Genomic DNA, 12,256 nt, shown 5'->3' with positions numbered 1-12,256 from the left:
TCTTTAATCCCTAAATTAAATATCTGGGTTTTTTTTTTTCCAGTTCCATCATTATCAGCTGACCACTCTCCTATGTTCATAGAACTTCAGGGCTGCAAGGGAGCTGGTCTGGTCAAAAGAAAGTGACTTTCCCTTTGTTCCACATCCTTAACTTGTGTAATGATTTGTACTCGGTGGAGAGAGGAACTGCCGCATTGTGGAAAGAGCATGGTTTTGAACTAGAATAGACCCAAGTTTAAATTTAGCCCTACCTTTTATTAGCTTTATAAATACCCATTTAACCATTTAGAGCCCCAGTTTCCTAGTTTCCTAATCTGTAAAAGAGAACCAGTAACTTCCTAACAAGTTCACTGAAGGGAAGAAATGTAATAATGTGCCAAAATCACCTCGCTCACAGCCAGGTACTTCACAGATGGGAGGTATGATTCTTAAATAAAAGAACAGGAGGGCATGTAACCTCAGATTGCAAAAAGGATACTTTTTTAAGCCTTTCAAATTGTTGGGAAGGGTTGGAGTAGCTCCTTGAGGATAAAGAGGTTTATAGGTGTATGTTAAGAAGTGCTATTTTTCCTGAAATATTATTAACTTAGGTTCTGGGAGGAGCCCTGGGTTGCAGTTCAGGTCCTGTGCCCTAGCAGCAGAATGGCCTTGGAAACGGCACTTGATCTCCTTATGACTGTTTCCTCACTTAAAAGACAAGGCAAGCCCCCAAATATCTTTGCTTCCCACTTCGAGGGTTGACTTAAGGAAGCCGGCTACAAACAGTAAAGCCCTCCGCCCCCAGGAGGGACTCCTGGTAAGCAGCTCCCAGGTCTTTGTATCTCGATGGACCCTCTCTCTTCATCTCTGCTACTGATATCACTTCAGTGACCCACTGTTAGCAGTTTATGAGATGCTACTGAGATTTTCTTTGCCTTCAATGTTCTGTTGTTAATTCTCTGTGAAGCTGACTGATTTGAGGAGCTTTAAAAGTCTCAGGTTAAAGGTGCTCTCCCAGCTGTGCTATCTTAGCGTGAAGGACAAAAACGTAAAAGTTAAGAAACACTAAAGTATCAGAGCGCCTGTTTCTGACTTCCCTATATTCACAAAGATCCAACAGCTTCTAAGAGTGAGGAAAAAAAAAATGAAGAAAGGCAACAAGGGAAAACAATACATTTATTAACGGGCATGAAAATGCATAAACTCACTTATAAATAAATGTAGTATAATTTACCCAGTGAAAAAATAGCTAAAATCCATGAGTAAACTGGATTTTATCTTTAAAATGATTAGATATTTGATCTCTAATAATTTCCCCCTCCATCATAATCTCTTAGTAGCAGCAATTTTACACTGACTACAGAAAAAGCTGTTACTAGTGATTATCGTATGGGAGGGAAACTTTTCAAGAATTTTCTTTAAAAATGAACCAGTGCAAACAAATTCAGATTATGAGGGATACAGTAAGACCGGGGGCTTATCTTCAGAAAAGTAGAAAATAAAAATCCCAAACATTCATTAAGAAATGAAAAAGCAGGGCTTCCCTGGTGGCGCAGTGGTTTAGAGTCCGCCTGCTGATGCAGGGGACATGGGTTCGTGCCCCGGTCTGGGAAGATCCCACATGCCACGGAGCAGCTAGGCTCGTGAGCCATGGCCGCCGAGCCTGTGCTCCACAACGGGAGAGGCCACAACAGTGAGAGGCCCACGTACCGCAAAAAAAAAAAAAAAAAAAGCAAATTACATTTTGATCACTGAAAAGTAATACATACGGACATTATAAAACATTCTTAACCAGTGACTGCAATAATTACATTTATAAATGTTCATTCAAGTACTAGTGATCAATAAACATTCAAAGTCTCATTAAAAGTAACAATAGGCATAGATACATGTGAACAATGCTTCTTTTGATTTAACAACAAAAATCATGTCAACAGGAGACAACTTACCCTTAAAATACTGTTTTTTCTTTTTGTCTGTAAATGATTTTCCACAGTCTGTATATTTTATTTGTGAGGACCCAACGAACATCTCACAATGGCTAATTAAGAAGTCCTTTCTATATAATGAACCTCGGTATTATAGAGATAAACATTCTAAAACACAAGTCTAGCTTAAAAATAACAGTGCAGAATCAGTTTTCTTTGGTAAGAAACTGTTAACTCCTTACCAATGTTGGTTTGCTGTTGTGCAGACTCTATCAGAACACTTCTGTGGTATTTACCAAAGAGCTATTTAATGAGCTGAAAAGATTTCATAAACTCTGGTACCATGATAGCAACGTAGAGCTTACGTCAAAATTGCGCTGAAATCAACATCATTTCCTTCATTACTGTTGTTAATGACTCTTCCTTCAAAAAGCTCCCTCCTAATTTTGGCCTGAGTCTCAGGCTTTAATAAAAGTTCCTTTATCTGTTTCACTTTGGACTGCAGACCCATCCTCTCTCGACGCAAAGCTTCATTAATTAAGTCCCGGATTCCAATAGGTTTCTGGCCTATGGAAAAAAAATTATATGATACATTTTACGTACAAATGCCAATGAAAAACATTAAATATGGTACACTGACTTATCAAAAGAGAGTTAAAAAGAAACCTTTAAAATGCTGCCCACATTTTATAGAAAAGGTTGCATTTCACCAAAAATATATCATTTACGTGAAACAAACTTACTGTAAATAAAGATCACTGCATAGCGACAGCACACATAGGACAAACATGGAACATTATGGACTAGCTACATGGATAATAATTTCAACAGTGATCATTTTAATCATAGCACTTGCTAGCTCTGTGTGTGTTCTGGCCTCAGATAAAGTAGTCAGATGCCCTGCTAAGCAATATAAATGGTGGTATTCCGTTTACGGCAAGGCCCCTTCCATGGCCTTTGAGTCCACGAGGCATCACGCAAAATACTCTCTCCCAGAGCCTCGGCTGAGGGCACGTAAAACCTGGGCCATTCTTCCTTCATGAATTAATTTCCTCTGATAGTCCCAGCACTCCATTTCTCTTCTGCTGTGTTTCAGGAATGCAAACACATCGATCATGAAAGTATTAGGCAATCTCCACAGATTGGACAAGAGACACTTAAATAGCACAATGCAAATTAGTCCATTGACCCGGCAGAGGGGAGCAGGGATGCTTCTCACGGAGCGGCGGGGGCCTGCCTGCCTTCGGGTCTCATTTCCTGTTGTTGTCACTGTCAGTGCCATTCCTATCAGCCTCTTCAGTTTTCACAGAGCTCCCATCCCCTGGCTTGTTTTTGTTCTGTGTTTCTTCCAGATACTGCTGGACAGCCTTGAGCACCGCATTCTCCACCAGCCTCTTACTGAGCCTTACCAGTTCAGCATCATCGGGCTCACCTCCATTCTTATCACCTACATTCCACAATAGAGAAGACAGGTCACTGAGATCATATTGCCACAGAAACTCAGCATGCAGGGGCCGGCTAGTTCAGTTAGTTACAAAGAGCAAGTGTCCTTCAGTCTGGTAAACTGGATCTATAAATCCAAGAATACTGGTTTGGCTTTTCATTTGGTATTTGCAGAAGCAGGAGACTGCCTGTTCCTGAAGACTTCAGGTTGAAAAGCAGTTCATTAGCCCCAATCTTAAAATATTCTACCTAGCAATGCTGGAAGTTCCCCATTTCTACATGAGATTTTTGTTTTTCTCTCGTCCAAAAGTGATTACTACTACTAAAGTCCACATACCCACCACCTGGAGCCTCAGACATGTGAAATCACCAACAAGATGTATTTGCTTCTACTTCACCACTACCAAACGTCAGGTAATTGAGATTTCCTAATCAACTAGCCACACAGGATCAGCAATTTTATAACCCTTGGCCTGGATCGTTGTTAAAGTCTCAGCCCTCCCATGAAGACAAAAGCAATTACTACTGCTAGGAAATGGTTAAAATAAGCTTGTAAAACTAATATTCTTTTTAATTTCAGAGCTATCACTGTAATTTAAGAAATAGGAAACTCTTCGAGGAAGAGTTAGGATTATGACAGTAAATTCCTAGATGTTAGTATTTTATGGCCATTTTGCTTCCCTGCTAGTGATGATCAAGGTTAAATTATCCTTTCATTTTTCTGTAAAAGGGGTGGTTGCCATGTGTTCAAATGCTGCACATTTCCCACTCATTCTCTTTCTTGTCTCCCTTAACTGAGGAAAAAAAGCTAAGGGGCTCATCTCTCATGCCCAGTCAGTCCTTCAACTCCTTCCAGTGAGCTACGGATCCAGGAAGGCAGATGACTGGAAGCAAAGACATCTGAGCACCTAAATATATTAAGTAAATGCTAACAGATCTCAAGGGAGTGATAGCATTACAGTAATAGTAGGGGATTTTAATACTCTACTTTCAACAATGGATAGATCATCCAGACAGAAGATCAATAAGAAAACATTGGATTTGAACTATACTTGAGGCCAAATGGACCTAAGAGACAAAAAAGAACATTCCATCCAACAGCACCAGAATACACATTCTTCTCAAGCACATGTGGAACATTTCCCAGGATAGATTATATATTAGGTCACAAAACAAGTCTTAGCAAATTTTTAAAAACTGAAATCATACCAAGTATCTTTTTCTGACCACAATGGTATGAAACCAGACATCAATAACAAGAGGAAAACTGGAAAATTCACAAACATATAGAAATTAAACAAACGCTCATGAACAACCAATGAGTCAAAGATGAAATCAAAAGGGAAATTAAAAACATACATCTTGAAACAAACAAAAATGGGAACACAACATACCAAAGCTTATGATCCAGCAAAAGTAGTGTTAAAAGGGAAGTTTATAGCAATAAATGCCTGCACTAAGAGAAAAGGATGAGCTCAAGTAAACAACCGGACTTGGGACTTCCCTGGTGGCCCAGTGGTAAAGAATCTGCCTTTCAATGCAGGGGATGTGGGTTAGATCCCTGGTCAGGGAACTAAGATCCCACATGCCACGGGGCAACTAGCCCACGCGCCACACTGCTGAGCTTGCGCGCCTCAACTAGAGAGCCTGTGTGCTGCACACTACAGAGCCCAAGCATTCTGGAACACACACGCCACAACTACAGAGCCCACGCACCCTGGAGCCTGTGTGCCACAACTAGAGAAGAGAAAACCTGCACACCACAACTAAAGAGAAGGCCACGGGCCACAGCGAAGAGCCCACGTGCCACAACGAAAGATCCTGCATGCCTCAACGAAGATCCCGCATGCCACAACTAAGACCCAACACAGCCAAAAATAAAAAATAAATAACTCTTAAAAAAAAAACCTAACTTGACATCTCAAGAAACTAAAATATAAGAACTAAGCCCAAAGTTAGCAGACGGAAGGACATAAAAATCAGAGCAGAAATAAATGAAATAGAAAAGCAGTAGAAAAGATCAATGAAAATAAGGGTTGTGTTTTTGAAAAGATAAAACAAAAACAACAGACGTTTAGCTAGACTTCCAAGATAAAGAGAGAACTCAAACAAAATTATAAAGAAAGAGGAGACATTACAACTGATACCACAGAAATAAATATCATAAGAGACTACTGTGAACAATTACAGGTCACTAATCAGACAACCCAGAAGAAATGGATAAATTCCTAGAAACGTACAACCTTCACGTATGAATCATGAAGAAACAGACAATCTGAACAGACCAATAACAAATTTAAGATTAAATCAGTAATCAAAAACCTCCAACAAACAAAAGCTCAGGACAGTATGGCTTTATGGGTGAATTTGACCAACTGCTGATGTGCAATAAATCTTACTGTGCTGAGACTGCACACAACATCTCCTCCAAGAACCGCAAAGCCATTGTGGAGAGAGCAGCCCAGCTGGCCATCAGAGTCACCAAGCCCAATGCCAGGCTGCGCAGCGAAGAAAATGAATAGACAGCTCGTGTGCACGTTTTGTTTGTGTTAATAAAACCGTAAAATGGCAAAAAATAATAATAAATAAAGAAGAATTAATGCCAATTCTTCTCAAGCTCTGCCAAAAAAAAAAGAAAAACAAAACACCAAAACAACAACAACAACAAAAACCCGAAGAGGACGTAACACTCCCAACACTCATTTTATGAGGTCAGAATTACCCTGATATCAAAGCCAGGTAAGGATACTATAAGAAAAAAAAAACAAAAAAACCCCAGGCCAATACCCTCATAAATTTAGATGCAAAAACCTCAACAGAATACTAGCAAACCAAATTCAACAGCACATTAAAAGGATCATACACCACAATCAAGGGATATTTATCCCTGGGATATAAAAATGGTTCAACATATGCAAATAAATCAATGTGATACACCATATTAACAAAATAAAGGATAAAAATCATATGATCATTTCAATATATGTAGAAAAGACATTTGACACAATTCAACATCCCTTCGTAATAAAAACTCTCAACAAGTTGGGTACGGAAGGAACATATCTCAACATAATAAAGGCCGTATATGACACACCCACAGCTAACACACTCAAAGGTGAAAGGCTGAAAGCTTTCCCTCTAAATCAGAAACAAGGCAAGGGTGCCCACCCTCACCACTCTTATTCCACATAGTAATGGAAGCCCTGGCAAGAGCAATCAGGCAAGAATAAGAAAAAAAAGGCACCCAAATCAGAAAGGAAGAAGTACAATTGTCTCTGTTTGCTGATAACATGATCTTGTGCATAGAAAATCCTAAAGACTCCACCCAAAAAAACTGTTAAGACCTAATAAATGAATTCAGTAAAGTTTCAAGATACAAAATCAACATACAAAACTCAGTTGCATTTCTATACAGTAACAATGAACCATCTGAAAAAGAAATTTTAAAAATAATTCCATTTAAAATAGTATCAGAAACAATAAAATACTTAGGAATAAATTTAACCAAGGAAGTGAAATATCTATATACTGAAAACTGTAAGATTCTGATGAAAGAAACTGAAGACACAAATAAATGGAAGAATACCCCATGTTCATGGACTGGAAGAGTTAATATCATTAAAATGTCCATACTATTGAAAGCCATCTGTAGATTCAATGCAAGCCCTATCAAAATTACAATGGCATTTATTCACAGAAATAGAAAAAAAACCCTAAAATTCATATGGAACCACAAAAGACCCCCAAAAGCCAAAGCAATGATGAGAAAGAACAAAGCTGGAAGCATCACACTTCCTGATTTCAAAACAATATGGTACTAGTATAAAAAAAGACATATAATAGGCCATGGAGCAGAATCACGAGCACAGAAATAAACTCACACATGTATGGTCAACTAATATTTGGCAGTGGAGCCAAGAATACATAATGGGGAAAGGACAGTCTTTCCAATAAGTAGTGCTGGGAAAACTGCATATCCACATTCAAAAGGATGAAATTTGACCCTTATCTTACACCACTCACAAACATTACCTTGAAATGAATTAAGGACTTAAAGCCTGAAACTATAACATTCCTAGAAGAAAACACAGGAGAGGAGAAAAGCTCCTTGACTTTGGTCTTGGCAATGCCTTTTTTGGATATGACACCAAAACAACAAGCAAAAGAAGTAAAAATCAACAAGTGGGGGCTTCCCTGGTGGCGCAGTGGTTGAGAGTCCGCCTGACGATGCAGGGGACACGGGTTCGTGCCCCAGTCTGGGAAGATCCCACATGCCGCGGAGTGGCTGGACCCGTGAGCCATGGCCGCTGAGCCTGCGCGTCCGGAGCCTGTGCTCCGCAATGGGAGAGGCCACAATAGTGAGAGGTCCGCGTACCGCCAAAAAAAAAAAAAAAAAAAAAAAAATCAACAAGTGGGACTACATCAAACTAAAAAGCTTCTGCACAGCAAAAGAAGCAATCAACGAAATGAAAAGGCAACCTACAGAACAGGAAAAAATATTTGCAAATCACATATCCGATAAAGGGTTCATATTCAAAATATATAAGGAACTCATACAGCTCAATAGCAAAACCACAAAAAATCCTATTTAAAAATGGGCAGAGAACTTGAATAAACATTTTCCAAAGAAGACATGCAAATGGCCAACAAGTACATGGAAAGGTGTTCAAATCACTCATCATCAGGGAATGCAAATCAAAACCACAATCAGGTATCACTTCACACATGTTAGAATGGCTATTATGGAAAAAAAACAAGAAATAACAAATGCTGGTGAGGATGTAGAGAAAAGGGAACCCTTGTGCACTATTGGTAGGAATGTAAATTGGTGCAGTCACTATGGAAAACAGTATGACGATTCCTCAAAAAAATTAAAAATACAATTACCATGCAATCCAGCAATCCCACTTCCGGGCATATATCTGAAGAAGATGAAATCACTATCTCAAAGAGATATCTGTGCTCCCATGTTCACTACAACATATTTCACAATAGCCAAGACATGGAAACAACCTAAGTGTCCATCAATGGTTGAATGGATAAAGAAAATGTGGTGTATATATATACAATGAAATATTATTCAGCCATTAAAAAGAAAGAAATCCTGCCATTTGTGACATGGATAAACCTTGAGGGCATTATGCTAAGTGAAATAAGTCAGAAAAAGACAAGTACTGTATGATATCACTTACATATGGAATCTAAAAACACTGAACTTATAGAAAAAGGAGAATGGAGGTTGCTAGGAACTGAGGGGGATAGGCTTGGAAAATATGTTGGTCAAAGGGAACACACTTTCAGATATAAGATGAATAAGTTCTGGGGCTCTGATGTACAGCATGGTGACTACAGTTAACAATACTGGATCCTATACTTGAAAGTTGCTATGAGAGTGAAGCTTTAATGTTCTCAGCATAGCAACAAAATTATAATTATGTGAAGTGAAGGGTATGTTAACTAATCTTAATGTAGCAAACAGTTCACAATATATAAATGTATCAAATCATCACCACTGTACACCTTAAATTTATATAATGTTATATGTCAATTATATCTCAATAAAGCTGAAAAAAAAGAAGTAATTAGAACGCTCACACATTAAACCTCAGCTCAGTTTTGGAATATCACCCATGACCTCCAGAAGCCAAAAGCCCAATGCCACACTTACGACCTCAGGTCCGGGACAGGCAGACACAAAGGGTGTGAACAGGAAGATGGACATTATTTTCTAACGTCCCATGTAACAGGGATTGGAATACAAAAGCATATACGCCAAGGGTGAGAACTGGCTCCTAACCCTCCTTCTGAGTCCCACCACTTCTCCTTAACACATGTCCGAGGCCAATTATGCTTATAACCATCATTCCTAGCAACATCCAAGCAGAAGAGGGATGGTTTAAAGGCCCATCTGGACACGCTACAGTGGGAGGCCTTAGCAACTGCTCTCCCCTCAAAAGTGACAGTATGGTACTCCAGACCCATGATCAAAAGTCCTGGATAGTAAGCTTCAACTCAGTGATCTCTATACAGAATTTACTAAACTAAATACGTTAAGATATTGTTAAAAGAAAGATAAAGAAATTCATTACTAATACCACACTTGGGAGCAAGTTAAAACTATTTTTATTAGTAAGAATGAATGCGTATATTGCCTGGTATTTAAAGAATTCTATTAATCTTACAACACAGTGTTTATACTGTATAGATGTACCTCCAGATGTGTTACCTGGAACTATTTTTTAGTGGCTCTTCAAATCTAAGAGGGAAAATCAAACTTCACATGAAGAAATACTTCTCAAGTACCCTTCAATACACTGGAAACGACTCTCTACATCTGCCACCCTATTTGTGCTCTGCATCTAGGCCAGAGATTGCATTCTTGCAACTCTTCCTGACCCCAGTCAGCTTTAAGATAACATCACTCGTCACATTACTGATACATCACCAGTAAGATAATAGGGTTGGATTTGAGTCTAAACATCACTCAGTCTCCAAGAAGCATCTCAGGTCAAGAAGTGTGTGCTTCAGTGATTTCTCTCAGTACACAATAAAGTGTCCCATTACTCCAAACATTAAGAAATTTAAAACACAAAAATCTTCCCACAAAAAGTGAATTTTCCCTTCTGACTTTCGTATTTCTGTTTATGCTTTTACTATTAACCAAGACAACCAAGCTCAAAACAAGATTATTACCATCTTTAACTCTATCCAGCCTATGGGTCAAATATTAATTAGCTACAATAACAAATGAATTAACCAATCAACAAAAAATAAATTTATAAATGAATCTTCCAGATCTGTCCTGTATTCTTGCCCCACCTATGATTTCCACAAAGGCATCCTCAGACTATCAACGTTGGCCCAGGGAAAAGCCTATTGGAAGGCTCGTCACAGAGGCCTGCGAGAACGCAGCAATTCAAGAAATGCATATCTTCGTTCCAGTGAGATTTTTTTGTGTTCCCACTTTCAGTAGACTTAATTCAGCTTACTTGAAAGAGGCATTTTAAGATTAAAGTATTTTTCTTTTGACCACTACTTGAATAAAGGCATCTGTCTCCCACAGTGACCTCTAAGATAAACGACTGCATTCATTTTACCTGAAGCCTAGTTAACAATGGCAGTTCAATGTGTCACCGCAAGGTACATGATTTATCATTCGATATTCCAACAAAAGTACACACAAAAAATATTCCCAGTGGGCGGAATATAAAACGAAATGATACAAATGAACTCACTTACAAAACACAAATAGACACTTAGAGAAGGAACTTGGGGTTACCAGGAAGGAAGGGTTGGGGGAGGGGATAGTTAGGGAGTTTGGGATTGACAAGTACACACTGCTATATTTAAGATGGATAACCAGCAAGGACCTACTGTACAGCACAGGGAACTCTGCTCAGTGTTATGTGGCAGCCTAGATGGGAGGGGAGTTTGGGGGAGAATGGATACATGTATATGTATGGCTGAGTTGCTTTGCTGTGCGCTTGAAACTATCACAACATTGATAATCGGCTATACCCCAGTACAAAATAAAAAGTTAAAAAAAATAAAATAAAATGTCTGCATTTTTTATGTTAAAAAATATTCCCAGTGTATGCAGCACCCTCTCGACAAAAATATTCTTTCTTGGTCTACCAAGGTTACTTACTATCATACCTATTTGAAATGACAGATTAATCTTTCTCTTTGACACTGTTTTTTTAGAAATCCCCCCCCCAGAAAATTTTTAATCAATTTTTTAGGAGAATACTAAAAATATAAAAGAAAGGGAATGAGAAATGCTATCAAGTCCACCAAACATAGTACTGTCCCTAAAAGAACAGACTTAAGAAACTTTTCAACAAATTTGAAGGAAGCAATTCCACTCTCTGTAAGAGTTGTAACATAATTAATCCATGGTATGTACCCAAGATTCAGCTTTTATTTATATTACCTGAGATCGCTGATACCAAGCCAGCACACAGATAAAATTTATATCTGTGATTATAAAAAAGAAAATAAGTGACCTTCTTTGTGGTAGCAAGAATATGTGCTACCTACTGTGATAATTTAAGGTCAATATTAATGTGGGTCAGCTGTTTTTATGTGTGAGCTGACCCAATAATTGCTTAACTGATATCACATGAAGGGCTCCAGAAACCATTACCACCCTCCACCCAATGCCAATATCTAGGTGCCTATTTGTCCTGACAAGAATAAATCATATTAATAGTTTTTAAAAGAGAACCAAAAAAATCTTCATAACAATGCCATGTAAGCTCTGAGAGAAAGAGTGCAAACACATTAAAAGTTCTCATTTGTCCCAATCAAAATCCCAGCAAATTACTTTGTGAATATCAACAAACTGATTCTGAAGCTTACAGGGAAAGGCAAAAATAAACATTATAACCAACACAATATTGCAGGAGAACAACAAAGGCAGAGGACTCACACTACCCAACTTCAAGACTAACTATAAAGCTACAGTAATCAAGACAGTGTGGTATTGGCAAAAGAACAGACAAAAACATCAGTGAAAGAGAACAGAGAGCCCAGAAATAGACCCAGACAAGTGTAATCAATGTGATCTTTGAAAAATGAGCAGAAGCAATACAATGGGGCAAAGACAATCTCTTCAACAAATGGTGCTGGAACAACTGGACATCCACATGCAAAAAAATAAATCTAGACACAGACCTGAAACTCTTCACAAAAATTAACTCACAATGGATCACAGATCTAAATGTAAAAAGCAAAATTATAAAACCTCTAGAAGAAAACACAAGAGAAAAGCTAGATGACCTTGGGGGTGGCAGTGACTTTTTAGATACAACACCAAAGGCATGATCCATGAAAGAAATAATTGATAATTTGAACTTCACTAAAATTAAAACCTTCTCCTCTGTGAAAGACAATGCCAAGAGAAT

At 38.4% G+C, this 12,256-nt stretch overlaps 1 protein-coding gene across 4 annotated transcripts in view; it reads right to left on the bottom strand.

Moving 5' to 3' along the window:
* Window positions 1-1,142: 1,142 nt before the first annotated feature.
* Window positions 1,143-12,256, bottom strand: part of AKAP7 (A-kinase anchoring protein 7) — a gene marked incomplete at its 5' end in the record, with an annotated part of 140,323 nt that continues 129,209 nt past the window's right edge. For 3 of the 4 annotated variants that reach the window (XM_082669109.1, XM_082669107.1, XM_082669108.1), the window contains one exon: window positions 2,354-3,354. In XM_082669109.1, the coding sequence (XP_082525235.1) occupies window positions 3,158-3,354 (197 nt within the window). In that variant the 3' untranslated portion in view covers window positions 2,354-3,157. Of the gene's footprint in view, window positions 3,355-12,256 lie in introns of all 4 variants that reach the window. The other variant, XM_082669106.1, reaches the window with a different exon arrangement.

Source organism: Grampus griseus, assembly GCF_964374135.1.
Source record: "Grampus griseus genome assembly, chromosome: 13".
Classification (NCBI taxonomy): Eukaryota; Metazoa; Chordata; class Mammalia; order Artiodactyla; family Delphinidae; genus Grampus; species Grampus griseus.
The sequence above is the reverse complement of the archived record's forward strand: the minus strand, read 5'-3'. Positions and strand labels throughout refer to the sequence as shown.